Source organism: Nyctereutes procyonoides, unplaced genomic scaffold (assembly GCF_905146905.1).
Source record: "Nyctereutes procyonoides isolate TBG_1078 unplaced genomic scaffold, NYPRO_anot_genome, whole genome shotgun sequence".
NCBI lineage: Eukaryota > Metazoa > Chordata > Mammalia > Carnivora > Canidae > Nyctereutes > Nyctereutes procyonoides.
Window position 1 is genome coordinate 15,656,839 of NW_026575122.1, and position 15,993 is coordinate 15,672,831.

The window sequence follows — 15,993 nt, forward strand, 5'->3', positions numbered from 1 at the left end:
TTAAAATCAATGAAGCTTTGATTCATCAAAACATTCAATATCATACATGTAGTTTATTTAGAAAAAATTATATAGATAAATATTAGTCATGTTACTGCAGACAGTATCCTTTCTGGGTTTGGGCCCTATTGCCTAGGCAGAAACTGCAGTGGAGCAAAAAGCCTTGCTAGCCATCTGATTTCCATATCAATAGCTACTGCCTGGGTGGATCAGGTGCTTTGCCTCCTGGATTTCCCTAGCTGGAAACCCGGGAATATCAGTAGTGCAGCAAAGATTCTAAACTTTTCCTTACATAACTTTTTTAAAATTACAATCCAGAATTTAGTATCTGTTTTTATGTATTTCAGAAGGAGAAAGCTGCTCAAAGCAGTGGGAGTTACCCTGGGGAGGAATACAGGGAGTTGAAGGCAGAATTTTGAGTTTCAGTGTTTTCTCCATTCAGCTGCACCTTTGCTCCTCTTTTTGATTCAGTTGTTGGCTGTAGGTGCTCCACAGAGCTTCTTCGTTTCCTAGATTTGGTGTATCGTTTTCCTCTTTCCTCTCCTTTCTGACTGCCTTGTCACAATGGTGAGAGTCTGGTGTTGCTGCTCCCCACAGGCTGCTCCAGTTCAGGCCCTATAGGACTGCTCAGACACCTCTCCTCCCAAGCTTTCTGTTATGTTTGCCCCCCGGGTGTCTTAGCCTTTTAGTTTAAACACATGGAGGAGGTAGTGTTTGAGCCGCCACTTAGTTTCCACAGTGTCTTACTCTTGGATATTTATATAAAGGCTGACGTGGGGGTCCAGGTGGGGTGAAATGTGGGCAAGGGCAACATGAAGGCAGGAGGGAGGATTGGAGTTACAGCTTTTTTGATGTCAGCTGTGGCTTCAGTATTGGGTTTATATCCTCATTGGCTTTGGATCCCTCTTAGCTCTGACCCTTCTTACGTCTAAATTTCTTTCCACGCTCTCCGACCATCTCATAATATTTTGTCAGTGTAATCATTATTTGCAGGAATGACCAGCCTTTCTTATTTCTCAGTATCAAGTAGGTATTGTTTCCAAAACTGGGTTCTGATTTTTCCTGCTAATTTCCCCAAAATGTGCTGCCTTTGAACCCTCTCTTGCCCTAACTGTAAGTAAATAAATGGTTTGGTGAGCGGTGCAAGGGTCAGATTTAATGGGATTAGGGTGCTTGTTCAAGGTAACATTAGACTAGGCTTGGGGAATCACGTTTGTCAGAAGGAACATGTGTGCCATCCCAGTCACTTTCCCACAGTGGATGACTCTCTGTAAAAATGATTGACCATCTTTGGCCACCTATCCTTACCTCACTTCCCTGCCTCTCTGCCAAAGTACTCTTCCTCGGAGCTGATGGACAGCTTTGTTTCCTTTTCATTTCAGCTGCAGATGAAGATATCCTCGCTAAAGGAAAACAGTCCATCAAGAGTCAGGCTTTAGGAAATCAGAACTCAGAAAACGAGATCCTCCTGGAAGGCGACGACGATACTCTGTCATCCGTGGATGAGAAAGATTTAGAGAATCTCGCTGGTAAATTCACTGGTTGTGTGGATATTTCAGCTAGCTCTGGGCTAATAAGCATCTAATTACTTACTTTCTCATCTGTAACCGCTAGGACTACCAAGTTTATACACCTACAGTTATTGTTCTTTCAAACATTTTCACCCTAATCTTCAACACTGTTTCCCCCCTTTTTTCCCCATTCTTTTCCGTTTCTTTACCTTCCTCATCTTTTTCTTTTATGAATAATTTTCACTATACAGGAAAAAAGTTTAAAAGCAGCATTAACAAAATTGCTTCACCCATGGGAGTTACCTAATCTCTGTAAAATGAGAGCTATTACTTATACTCAAAATTTTACTTAAATTTTGCCAATTGTTTTGTAAATAAAGCTTGGAGGCAGATGAGCTATTTGCTTTGATATAGAGGTCTTAGTGAACATGCTGCATATCCATTTAGCTCTCTCAAAAAAATCCATTCCAAGAATGCTATGGCTTTTTACAGGATCCACATATTTTACCTGATGTAGGAATTTTGATTTGCACTCTGCAGATTTTCAGTTTTACTTCCCTTTTGGGAAAAATTCTCTTGTTTAGCCTGAAATTTTAGTCATTCATTAAATGCCTTTTTTCTTTAATGCCTATGGCTCTCCCTCCAGGAGCAAAGTGTGAAGGATTCTACAATTTCCGTAGGTGAAAATTATACGATCTTCTATTTTGATAATTTTAATTTAAGAGAAAAGGCATCAGGAATTGTTCATTTATTGATATATTGCAACTTGTGAATTATAATGCTGTGAATTATAATGAAAAGCAAAAATAGAGGATGGTATCTTCTCTGATGACCATAAACCTCTCTAGAAAGTAAAATAAAATTAATTGGAGCACACTGTTAAGGGTTTGGGGCTGGGTGTAGAGAGTAGGCAGACAGTAGGATTCTCTAGCATTTTCCTTCATATCTATTTACCCATTTCCTCCTTTTTTTTTTTTTTTGCTTCTGTTCTTGCTACTAGTAATACATGCATACAGTAATAGAGGTGAAAGGGGAGTTTAATTATATAATCTTGACAATGGCAATAGGATTAAGAAGTAATCCACACTAATAAAGTGGTGTGGGTTAGAAATGAAGTGGAAATTGTCAGGGGTCTTCTGTAGGACCTGGGCTGCCCTAGCTCCTGCAGCTGTCTGCTTACCCTGTAATTGAATGTCTGAGAGTGATTGAAAAAATGTTATTTCTTCTCAGGATTACATGCTAATGTACAGAGGGCAAAGGAGACAGCAAAAGAACACATAGCTGCTTATTTCATCCATTTATAGGGATGAGCTTTGGGAAATCATGGCTGTTCTGCAGCTATCTGCTGCCCATCTGCAAACACAATGTATTTGTACATTGGGAATAGAGGGCAAAACCTGCTCTGATCTCCACAGAGCATCCCTTCTATTGTCCTACTGGCACACATTAAGATTGATGTGAGATTAAGGACCAGCATCCTCTAACAATCGATGGAAATGTCGATTCATCTGAATTTTGAAACACTTATTCACCCATTGATTACCTGAATAGGTGTACCATGTTTATAGGCACTATATTAATTCAGAACTATAAGTGCCAATCTTCTTTTGCTGTTTTCTTCACTTATAGGATTTGTACAGTCAAGAACTGGCATGGGATTTCAAATTCTTACTCTTTGTCTTTCTACATAAATATATATATATATATATATATATATATATATATATATTTATTTATTTATAATATATATATATGCAATTATTATTTTTAGTCCTTTATTTTAGGTTTAGCATTAATATACTTTATGCTGTTCTATTTGTAGTGAATCTATTGTTTTCAGTAGCAGGCTGATTTGTCTCTTTGATAAGCCCTGTGGAGATTTGATTATTCCAATAAAAATTCATTCACTTGGAAACCCACCCTCCAGCTGTTTACTCCCAGAGTCCCTGAACTACACTAATATTAGATTTGGAAGCATTGAACAATATTTAACAGTGGAAAGGCAGGCTTAGAAAAGGAGTATTTTTACCAATCTTTCATGGGGTAAAGTTGTTATAGAAGAGGTTTTGTGTCAACCTGGCACAAAATCTTTATCAGAGAATATGGTGTAACGTTTCTCACTTCACTAATAAGCTAGTGATCTTTTTTGTAATCATGCTTCAGCCAAACTAAGCTAACCTCTGGCCTTGGAAGCCTATTGAGTCTTCCTTGCTTCTAGTGGTTGTTCCATGTTGTTTGATAGCCTGGGGCTTGTTTTCTAAATGGAATGTGGAAAGACTTATTTAGGCAGAGCCACCTTCTTACTAGGAGATTAGACCAAAGCTTTGCAGACTCCCTGTAAAATAATTGCAGCCTAGTTTACTGTTACCATGAACCTTCTACTATAAATCTCTTAGTAGGAGAATCCTAATAACTCTGCATTTTCAGAGGAAGATTTGGGGTTCACAGAATTTCTAAGTGTAGACAATCTGGCAGACAGTTTGGTGCTAGAGGTGATAATTTAAAAATAAAATTTCTGCTTGAATCTATTAGATTTTTTTGAAAAATGTCATTCCAATTTGTGTGGCTTGTCTTTTGCTTTTGGCAGGTCCTGTTAGCCTGAGCACACCGGCTCAGCTTGTGGCCCCCTCTATTGTAGTAAAGGGCACTCTTTCTGTCACCTCCTCCGAACTCTATTTTGAGGTGGATGAAGAGGACTCTAACTTCAAGAAAATCGACCCCAAGGTGAGAAGATGAGGAGTGGGTTTCCCTTTTAAGCTTTCTTTTCTTTTGATGGGATGGTGGGCTGCTGTTGGGTAGTATTGGCACTGATAAAATCTGACAGACTTCGTTTGAATTTCTTGCTGAATTGCTTCTGCCTATATGCAAGGCAGCGATCTTCTTTAGCTTATGATTCCCTTACCAGCTAGTTAGATTATTGAAGTTCATTTAGATTCAAAAACAATTTCCACTTAATTGCGTTTATCATTAGCTCATTCTGGGGTTGGAGGAGAACCACAGGGAATATCGTCCATAAATATATTTTGCCACAAAGGGTCCAGGGTGAATTAAGCTACAAAATTCAGTGAGGTTGAGGGTGGAATTATTTTGTTTAGCCTTTATATTTTCTGGATATAATACCAATATATCACTCTCCTTGCTTTGTCTTCATGACTTACTACTCTGTTGTGCACGCAAGCATGTCTTGTGTGTGTGTGATACCTCTGTTTCCCATTACCTATAGTCGATTTTACAAGGCACTGCATAATTTCCTATTCTTAAATGAAAATGTAATTTCCCCTTTAAAATGTATTTCTGATTGCTTCTTAGACCTTGGCAACTTTATTTTACTAAGAAACATTTGTGGCACAGCTATAAAGCCAAAGCTAGGTTTATTTCATGAAAGTGAATGGTAGAATTTGTTCTGATAGGAAACAGTCTCTTTTAAAAGGAGCAAAATAAGCAACCTGTAGAAGAGAAATGGCTTAAAAATGGAATTATTTATTTTATAGTCTGATAGCTGGTTTGTACACACATATTTTGAGTTTATTGGTGGGAAATTCTTTGGTTTTGTAATCATGTGAATTATTAAATTTTAGTGATTTAGGAGTATTTCAAAGCAATCATTGATGAAAATGTTACAATTTTATTTAAAACTTTACAAACAAATCATCCCTTGTCTTACTTGTGTTTCTAGCACTTCATTTCAGAATTGCTGCCTTTTTTAAGATAGGATTTGGTAGGCTGTATGAAAGGAAGGATGTGTTGGAACTGTTTTGATCTCAATAATTCAGCTAATTCACTGTAGAGAAAACTTTAATTGTGAAATTACATCAGCTGGAAAAATTTCCTACTTTGTTACCTGGCTGTAATGTCTGAAATTCTATTTTCATTTCTTTAGGAAATGAAGGTAACCAAAATTACCTAAACTCTCTAATTTATGGTACTTTGTATGTTTGAGAGGCTAAAATTTAATTCAGAACATACTATTATGCTTTTGGACATATGTGGCATAGAATCTAAAATATAATGTAATTTAAAGGTGCCTAATGTAATTGTTCTCAAAATTAGGATCTCTGCCAGTCTTTGCAGTAAGGCTCTTTACAGTTATTTACTCTCTTTGAGAGAAGTTATACCCTTTATTTCTCTCTGATTTTATTCTGTGCAGCATCATTAAATTTATTTTTCCCCTACTACTTGTGTAATACAAAGATCTTTTAGCCTAATTACAGCATTTGTCTTGTACACTGCAACCTGCCTAATGTTACAGAAATCAAAGTTTTGCTAATTTAAAATTATTCTTAAAATTTTTCAGTTACTGGAAGAATTTTTTATTTTGTATAGACATTGGAGCTTTAAGGTATTTCGTAAATGAGGACACTTGTGTTTTTCTTTTTTTGTTGGTGATACCTGCATTAAATGAGGTAGGGGAAAAATACTGAATTTGGGGAATTGTTGTTCTTGTCAGAACTTAAAGACTTCTTCCTGGGATCATTGGAGGGAGATAGTGTCTAACGCTGTAAATACTTGCATGCATAAGAAAAAAAAAGGTCATTTTTAAGATGTCATTTTTATCTTTTAAACTAAACACCATGCCCTTAAATCATTTCTTTGTCAATGTGAGCACCTACTACTTGCTTTGAAAATGTTCCTAAAAATCAGAACATTTTCCCCAGAGAGTAGTTCATTTTTATTATTTAAAAAATCAGTATATTTGTCTGAACCACTTAGTATTACAGTGAGTTTGTTTTACATCTACAGGAAGAGAGATCAGAAAAAGATACAGTGTAGGTTGAAAGAGTAGAGATTATTTCAGAACTGATAAGATCAAAGTTTATATTTCTTAAACAAAACTATTTTTACTGGAATTTTTACCAAGGAATCTGAGAACTTAAGCCTCTTTTGTCAAGTGAACTAGGCATCAGATCCCTCAGTACCTTTCTTGTTTCTCATCCATCTATGCTGTCCTGTGGATCATCTATCCATGCACTCTCTCCCCGACACAAACTTCTTCCTCAGATCTTTAAAATTCCTTTTTAGAACATTTTTGTCTACATATCTCATTCATGGATTTTTCAAAAAATTAAAAGCTGAGTAATTCAAAGAAGAAATTTTAAGTATTAAAGGGTAATATCTGACATGTATTCTCTACCTGTGCCTCATCATTAACATATCTAATGGAGTATACTAAAGACAATATGAAGAAGACAAACCAAACCAGTTCCTTTGGGATACTTTCAGTTTTACTAATTATTTTATTTTTATTCATTTATTTCCTTGTATTAAAAAGAAATATTTGTTAATTAGTTGAAGTGTTGAAACAAGTACATTGGATTGTTAACTTAGAAAAGCAGGAGTAATATACTTTCGCTGTTTATAAATTCTTGAAACTAATTTTCTTTAGTTATAAAAATGGTATCAAAACCTTTCTTGTTTCAATTATCTATAAGCACCTTCTGAAATAATTCTGGGAATTTGATTTAAAAAATGATCATAGTTATGTCATTTGTAACTAAACCTTAAAAAATTGAAGTAGTTTATAAATCTGGATTGTTCATATCACCACTTGCTGGGAAAAAGGAATGTTGCTATAACCATTTTTTTCCCTTTTTGGTATGGTTGATTTAATTGATAAGTTTTCATTATTTAATCTCGAAGAGGACAAATAATTGAAAGAAAAGTATCAACCAATCATTTTAACTATTCAGAAAAGATCCATGAAGATTGCCTTTATTTTTCAGACTCGGAGTGGCTTTTTTAAAATTACGGCATAAGAAAGCAAATCTCTTAACTTTTAAGTGAAATAATTTTTTTCTATCTTAAACATAAAGATCAAAATCTTTTTTTCAAGTGTGAACAAAGATATTACTTTAAACTTCAAAATTTACAGAACAAATAAAATATTATAGTCGAGTAAAATTAATACTTTCTCTTTTCCAAATATGGGGGGGGGACTTGTATGCTTAAATTGGCAAAAAAATAAAAAAAAGGACTGTATTTGTAAATTTTGCAAATTAGAGTTCCAGTGAAAGCTTTGCATTTAGTTCCTGAAGTTCACATCTTTACATTGTAAATTATAAATTGTGATCTCCCCTGCCTTCATTTAAGAACAATCCACAGTCAATTACAATGTAAAGTAATATTTTTATTACTGTTTTCAACAAGACTGCTTAGGGTGAGGGTAGAGGTGCAAGAAAGGGAGGGGCACAATCTGACATTGGCACTGAGACACATTTAACATCAGCAAAACTTTTTTTAAAAGAGAAATTTTACATATAATTAAATACTTTTTCTCACTTGGTGACAACATTCAGGCAACCCAAAACAAAATGAAATGAGAGGGAGAGGGAGAGGGAAAGAAAGAAGATGAGAGAGGAGAAAGGAGAAAGGGAGCGAAGGAAAAGAGGAGAAACTACTATACATTGATTTGAAAATGTACCTTGGGTTTCATTTTGTGGTGGCAAAGCCCGATTGCTTCTTTTGTGTGACCTTTTAAATTCACATTGTTTGGAAGAAAAACGATCACTTTTGTGCAAGAATGTGATTTATTTTGGTTGGTTGGTCTGCTCTCTTTTTGTTTGCTTGTTAATTAACGAAGGTCTTGTGCCTGCTTCCTGTTTCTTTCAGGTGGCTTACATAAAAGTTTGTGTCCGGAGTTTCTGCTGTTTGTCGCTGAGTTGTGTGTGTTGTGTGTTAGAGAGCATTCCGGTCTGTGTCGCTTTTCAAGCAGTCCCCAGCACCCTATAGTTTGTCCAGGCTTTTGGGATTGGTGAGAATTTCCCTGGCCAACCTCCAGGTCTGCTTGGCAGCGCTCTCCAGGGCCGAATGGGGCTTGCCCTGGAAAAGGTCGAGGTTGGGCAGAAAGTAGTGGGGGCAGCGGCGGCACTGCAGGCAGGAGATGAGCTGCAGCAGGATGCCGTTGAGCCGATCGCCTAGGCACGCCTCGTCCCAGTCCGTCTCCCGCGGGTGTTTCTCGCACTCGTACAGCAGCAGCGTCTTCATGTGGTAGTTATTGAGCGGCTGGCCTGGCAGCTCCAGGTGGCGGTCCCGCAGCGTCTTCAGCACCGAGAGACACTTGTTTCGGCAGCCGCCCATCAGCAGGCGGTTCTCAGCCTCCCCGAACTGTAGCACCCAGGCATCGCTCTCCGCAGAGCTCTGCTTGCCGGTCAGGGAGTAGCACTCCTTCGACAGCAAGTTGAACCCTTCGGCCTTGACCTCCGCCACCCGATTGGGGCCAGGCCAGGGGATGTGGGGCATAGGCCACTGTGCCGCGCTGCGAGGCCAGATACCGGTGCACTTGAACGCGGGAGTGATTTGCACCACATAGCGCTCCCTGATGCGCAACTTGACCTCGCTGGTGTCTGCGATCATCTTGACCACATCCCGGTAGCTGCACTTGTCCACCGCCTGAGCCACCAGGGTCTGGAAACGTGAGCGGATCTTACGCGCCGAGAGGTAGCCGGACGCTGTGATGAACTCGACCCAGAGAGACATGCTCCGCTTCCGCCCATCACTCAGTTTGAGCACTGCGCAGCCGGGCAGGGAGCCGTCGTCCACGAAGTTGAAGACGCCCATCTGGTTTAGGTAGAGCACCACCTCGAATTCTGTGGGCGAGATGACCTCCAGCCCCTCGTAGCGGGCATCGATCTCGCTCAGGGAGCTGATGAAGCGAGGCTCCTGTACCTCCACTTCCTTGAGCACGTCCGAGACCACCTTACAGACCTCTCGGATGGTCTTGGCGATGGCCGCCTTGCGTGCTTGGCAGCGCTCGGTGTAGTATTTATTGAGCTGGTAAACCAGCTTGGCCTGAGCGGCGATCATGTTGGGGCACAGGTCCGGGCTGTACACCGGCGTCTCGCAGTACGTTGAGGGATCCAAGGCTCACGCAGTGGTGGTGGCCCTGCGGCTGGCGAAAGAGGCGTCGCGCTTCCCCGGAGCCCCACTTTCACTCTTGTTTTCCACCTGGACTGACCGGCTGGGCTGATGCGACAGCCGCCTTGCTTTTTCTTTCCCCTCTTTAGAAACCTTTTTTCTTTTCCCGAAATAAGGGGGAATGGCAATCTTTGAAGAAGAAAAGTACCTGCTGGGACCTTTTTGCTTGATATGTAAAATAAAGATGTGCTGTGAGAGAGATGAAGGGGAGGGGGGAAGGAGAGGGGCCGAGAGAAAAATTCAGGTTACCAAGAGGTTAGGCTTAGATGTCTACAGCCGAGATTGCCCAGAAATCTGGAAATGAGGTCTTTTAAGTGCCAAAGTAAATTTAAAAATAAAAGCGAAACATTCAGTGTTTCATTCTTAAACTTCTCTCCCACGCTGGTACGACTTCTTCACTCAGCCTAGGTGAGTGCCTTTCTCCTCACCCTCCCCCAAATGGAAGGTGAAGGCCGCAATTAAGGTCCTGAGAGCAGCGACGTGCAGCTCTGTCCGCGGCACACTTGGAGGTTTGCAGACGCCCCGCGCTCCCAGCTTGACGGTCTGCTCTCTTCTCGGGGGGTCGTGTTGTAGCGGTTTTCCTCTTTTCCTACTGGAGGCGTTGTTTGGACTGGGTTTGTTTGTTTGCAGTGGTTGCTTCTTGTCTTTCTCTAGGTGCAAACCGCTGGAAGTTGTTTGATATTCATTTCTGCTTCGTAATTTATAATTTTGGCCCTCACAGAATCTATTCTAGTGTGACGAAGTCGTTGCTTGCGTTGCATCTGGGGTTTAGTTATAAGGATTCAAGGGTTTTTCTTCTCCTCCCCCTTTAGGTTGCTTGTGCAGATTCCACTTTCTGAGTCGTCTCTCCCTCCTCCCCTCCGACGTCTCTCTCCTTTTCCCTCTCCCTCCCTCTTTTTCTCTCTCCTCCCTCCTTTTCTCTCTCTCCCTCTCTCTCCTCCTCCTCCCCCCTCCTCTCCTCCTCCTCCTCCTCCTCCTCCTCCTCCTTCTTCTTCTTCTTCTTCTTCTTCTTCTTCTTCTTCTTCTTCTCTCTCTCTCTCTCTCTCTCTCTCTCTCTCTCTCTCTCTCTCTCTCTCTGCCTTGCTGTTTCCTGGAGTTATTTAGTTTATGAATGGTCCAGGGCCATCATGAGGGGGGTGGAGCTTCAGTTCCTACAATCGCTTTCCGAGCTGTCAGTGCTTTAGCCAATCCCAGAGAGAAGACAGGCATGCTTGGCAGACAGTAGCAGCCACCGCTGCACTTGATAAAGAAAGGGGGTAAGAGAGAAGTAAGAAAATAGGAGGAGATAGTAGAAGTCAAATGCTCACACATATTATACAGCCCCCTTCTTCTTTATCCTCTCCTCTTATCAGATGCAAGGAAGAAAAAGAGAGTCTATATAGAAGGGACTTCCTGGAGATGGCTGGAATTAACGTGCGAGAGAGTAGCAGTGGTTGAGAAAGGTTCACTTTTTTTCCCCCTACCAATATTGTGCAGAAGGTGCAAACTCTGACAAAACTATTTTTGCTTGAAAGTAAATAGAAGGAAGAAGGGGAATCTGGGAAAGAACCTACATTTTTTCTAGATTTTCTCCTTTGGCAAAGTCTTCTTCCCTTGTCTTCCCCTTCTTTCCCATTGTTGCCAAAAGCCAGAGCAGTATGTGTGCACCAGTTGGGCTGTGTGGTGGAGTGGATATGGGGTGAAGGTTTATGAATATAAATCTCTTTTCAGTAATTTCCATATGCTGTTGAAAAACTGGGGCAGGGTAAAAATAGTGCAAGCACCTTGTTTGATAATTCATAATTAAGATTCAGCTATATTTTATGCTATTTCTTTATTAAGAAGACTAGCTATTAGAGAGAAAATAGGTCTAAGTTCTGAGAAAGAATGCTACTCTATATATGGTAGAATATTTCTGGACATACTTTTAACATAAGCCACTAAAATTGTTTCAAACAACAAAAATGAAGAGAAGTAAAAGTGAACCCAAGTTTTCTTAAAATGTTAAATGTTGTAAATCTAATTTTGAATACACTCTGAGGCAGTACAGAGTTTCACTTGTAAAATGATTTTATTTTCATAATTGACTGTTGCTTTTAAAAGACTTCACTGCTGCAAAAATCTATAACTATCCTGTTATTGATTACACAGATGGCTTCACTCCTCCCTTGGCATTTCAGTGAAACTCATGCATGTGCTTTTAGTATATGTGTTATACTTTCAAGCTGTACCCCTTGTAGCCTTTCCCTACTTTTGGATGAAAGAAGCTGTACCAGTGTTTCTGATTTGCTTAGTATTGAGGGTTTATGTCTGAATCTCAGGTGTCTGGATACTGAGTCTTTTTAAGACAAATCAAGTAGATGGAATTATTTTTAGATAGATTTTGGGCATTGTATTCTCTGATAATGACATAAGAAATAAAAATCAATGAAGCCATCTGGGCAAAGACTTCCTTTTGCAAAACCCGGTGTGCCTGCGGCTTTTGCAGAACCCCATGGGAGGACTTGCGGTGCCTTCTTAAAAGCTGGACCGGGTCAACCTGGATTCAGTTGCATAAGGGAAGTTTATTTCTCTCCACCTACTTGATGTCGGACACTTGGACCTCTTGGTTCCTTCTTAGATGTCTGGAGCGGACACAGATACCATGTCACGCCCTTTCTAAAGAACGGGTTGACTTTTTAAGATCCAAGTCGGATTTTGTGTAGACTGTGTCTTCAGTGGCCACGAGTGGGGAGCACGGTCGGAAGTAAGCACACCCCCAAGCTCGGCGCAGAGCGTTAGTCGACTTCTCCTTTAGTGGCGGGGAGCTGGGGCGGCCGCAGGCTCCAGCCCTCCCGGGCCGCAGCCTGCATCCCGGAAGGGCGGCCGCGGCGGCCCGGGCTTCGCACGAGTGGGAAGCCAGAGCCCGTGGGTAGCCCGGCTCGCGCCGCGAGGTCAGGCTGGCGCTCTGGGAAACCTTCCCGGGCGGGAGGGGCTCCTTGCCGGCGAGCGCTGCGGCCGGCCGGAGAGGGTCGGTTGCGGCTTCTCCCGGGGGCAGTTCCTGGGCGGAGACTCGCGTCGGGGGCAGAGGGTGCGCCCCCCCCACCCCCCGCCCCGGGCCCTCCCGGTGCCCGCCGCTTCCTCGAGCGGGGCAGGCCTTGCGCGTGCACCCGGCCGGCCCGCGGCCCGCGACGCGCCTGGGAGCGCTCGCAGGAGGTCCCGGGGGACGGCGCCGCCACCCCAGGCCCGTGGGCAGGCGCCCAGCGCCCAGCGCCCTCCGCCCCCGGCGGGCGGCCCGGGCCACGCGGCCCTCGCGCCGCGCTCCCCGACGCCCACTCCTCCGCTTCCCCGGCCCGGCGAGCGCCTCCAGGGTTCGTGGCACCCTCGCCCCTGGGGTTCTCCACTCTTACGTACGGAGGCCGAGGGATGATAAAACGTTACAAATGTTTTGATTTAAAAACAATTCATTACCAATTTACCCTGTCTAAGGTAGATGCTGTAGTAAATAATAAATCAGTTAAACAAAGGCGACTTTAATTTATTGCCGGGGTACTAATTAGAAACATCATTCGAGCAATAAACTTAAACACTTGGAGCAAATAATGCCCGCTCTTGCCAGTCGCCTCCCCCTCCCCCAGCCCGGCTCCCTCCCGGCCGCCTCTGCCCTAAGAGCTGCTTCAGCTGTGTGTTTGCGGATCCGCTCTTCCTCTGGCTGAATAATTGAAGGGGGAAACGGTATCCGAGGAGGCTGTAATTGAAGAGCCCCTGTCACCTCTGCTTTTATGTATGTTAGTATAGAAGTCCATCAGCAGCTCCTTGATGGCGTATTAAAACGAAGTGGCAGCCCCTTCTGCAGGAGATACCGTATTCTATTAAAGGAGACCAAGGGAGAGAAAGAAACTCTAGAGGCTAAAAGCCACTTCAAGTCTTCAGACCGATTGATCTGTATTCTCTTGTTATAATCCGTCTCATCATACTTGAGTTAATGAGGCAAAAGAGGGGGAGAGAAATCTGATGGTCCTTGACAAATTCATTAGGGAGGCTGCAGGACATTTTATTTGACTGTTAAACATCTTGTTTGTTTGGTTTAGGCAGTGCCAACATCAGCATGCTTCTGCCCAGACCTGTGATGTGGGGCTAACTACAGACATTCCAAAAGAGAGGAGGAGGACACTCAGGGTGTGATTTGAATTTTTTTGTTTGGGATTTCATGCAGTCCATAACCTTCGGACTTCTCTAGGTTTTACCTTTACCATAGTTACTTGAGGAGCATTTTATGAGAATGCACAATAATACAAAGGTTTTTACTTAGTATAAGCTAAAATGTGGATGTTTGAATTTTACCCTTAAAGTTTTCCATTTCCTTAAAATAAAATTGAGTCAAGGTATAGCAATTAGTATACTAGGGTTTGAAAATTTGTGAATGTTTAAGCTCCAGAAGAATAGCCAGATTATATATTACATCCTCTCTTTAATTGATCATGAGCAAATAAACTTTTAATTATTAACTGAATGTCCTCTGGCAATGAAATGCTTTTCAGTACAGAAACTTGGAAATAAAAGTTAACTATATATACAAATAAGATTTTCAAAACCAAAATTGGTATATCTTAATCTGAGGGCCTTTTTATATTTAAAAGTAGAAGCAGAATTGGGTGTTACTTGGTGCTAAAATAAGGTGATGTGTTGGAAGAACACTTAAATTGAAAATATTTATAACTAAAGAATAATAGGCAATTAATAGAATGCTAATTTTACAATATGTTATTCTAAGATAGTAATACAATACTTGATTTTCTCAAAGTTTTTCCTGAAAAAAAAAATAATCCAATTGTGATACTTTCTTGCATAGAGAATTCAGTCGTATTTTCCTACAGCAATTGACTTAAACAGCCTCAGCTTAAGTGCTTTGAGAAGAGAACCCTGTCTTCCATTTATAGGAAAACAGTATGAGAGAAAAAAGAGAACTAATGCTCTTTGCCTGTCATTTTAAAACATTCCTGCACTGCTGATGAAGCCTGAACTGCTTCAGGGAATGTATGGATTTGAAAAGAAATGATTCAGTAGTTTATGTTGTGTTTCTCAGGAGCAAAACCAAACTAATGGCTGAAGTCAGAGCTTCTGTACATCTGACAGATATAATCCTGTTTACATTTCCAGAGAATACAGAATCCTTAAACCGTTTTATTTTTTGCTGATCTTTACTTAAAAATATGTTTACTAAGTTAAACTTCAGTGCATTTTTTAACTTTATCATATCACTCAGCCTTAAAAGATATTCATTATTCTCTATAGACGTGGCATACAGTACTGTAATAATCTCTGCCAAAGAGTATGCAGATTTTAGATTATATAGTTTTGTTTTCCAGAAAGACATTTTAGGAAGTATTCAAAAAATAATCAGATTATTGACTGTAAAAAGAAAACAACTCTCCGAAGGATTTAGACAAAAACAAAGAACCTCATGTTTGTTTGTGTGTGTATACTCTTATCCTCGAAGATCTAATATTGAAACATCTATGCATTTGCTAAATTTTTTGGTTCGTACATACTTAATCTTTTCAATGTATTTATAAAAATGCTTGATTTTTTTTAAGAAAAAAATAATTTTTGGTCAAAATATAAATGGAGAAATAAACAACTGTTAAATTCCCTGAATTTAAAAACGATTCTAGTAAAAACAGAAAGAAAAGTAAATAACCCAAACATAATTTGTTTGTATATTAGTTGATGCGATTTTATTGAAGTAATTATAATTTAAAAAGCTTTTAAAAACTTTTCATCATATTAAAAGTCAAAGTAAAACCGCATTCTCTTTTGCGCTCTGTGAAATTATCTAATTTCCAAAACTGAGGTATCATAGGCATTCTTTCTAAGCTATCAATAATTACTATTCTGGAATCAATCTAGAGAATAATCAGTAATTGAATGTTTTCTTTGAACAGTTCACTGTAGTGCCCGTTTTAAATGGTCAGTCATGCTGCTGAAACAAGTTGTTTTTGTTTTTTCCCCTTACAAAATAGCTTTAAAAAACAAAAGCAAAAACCTTGTAATCTCTTTGATTGGTGACCCAAGGGTATTGTTCTCAATTTGTACAGTTTGAATTTAAGATAATGTTCTGTCAGGTAAAGACAATAACTTTAATTTTGCATAGTAAGCTATCGAAGTGTATTAGAAAATAAATCTTTTACATGCCTTTGAGTATTGTATTGTGGGCCTTTTGAATTCATTGGGTAACCTTGGATTATATAGATAGATGATAGATAGATAGATAGATAGATAGATAGATAGATAGATAGATGTATTGTTTTTACATTCACATCTTTTACAAGTCTAATTCTTATATTTTGTAGGATGAGAAAAATTGAAGAGCACAATATATGTTCATGTTTTCTCCCAAGTTGAATAACAGTTGTATATATATATGAGTACCTTATTAAGCTGTACATAATTTGATCTCACCAAGATGTATAATTATACAGCAAAGAAATCATACTCAGGAAAATGGAAGTAAGCAGCTTTTAGACTAACTGAAAAGAAAATACTGTTCTATTATTGAGCTAGGATATGAAATATTAAGAAAATAATAGTAGTTAATGTAGTAAGCATTTCT

General features: G+C 40.1%; 2 protein-coding genes across 8 annotated transcripts in view; one reads left to right on the forward strand and one right to left on the reverse strand.

Annotated features, from left to right (window-relative positions):
* LRBA (LPS responsive beige-like anchor protein) overlaps nt 1-15,993 on the forward strand; it is a 732,259-nt gene that overhangs the window by 453,267 nt on the left and 262,999 nt on the right. For all 7 annotated transcript variants that reach the window (XM_055336397.1, XM_055336401.1, XM_055336402.1 and 4 more), the window contains exons 39-40: nt 1,383-1,529; nt 4,099-4,235. In XM_055336397.1, the coding sequence (XP_055192372.1) occupies nt 1,383-1,529; nt 4,099-4,235 (284 nt within the window). The remainder of the gene's footprint in view (nt 1-1,382; nt 1,530-4,098; nt 4,236-15,993) is intronic.
* MAB21L2 (mab-21 like 2) lies at nt 8,232-9,311 on the reverse strand. Its single transcript, XM_055336404.1, has one exon. It carries the CDS (start codon nt 9,309-9,311, stop codon nt 8,232-8,234), a length of 1,080 nt encoding a protein of 359 aa, XP_055192379.1.

Coding starts and splice junctions, on each gene's coding strand:
- MAB21L2 (XM_055336404.1), bottom strand. CDS start 9,311: ATGATCGCCGCTCAGGCCAAGCTGGTTTACCAGCTCAATAAATACTAC.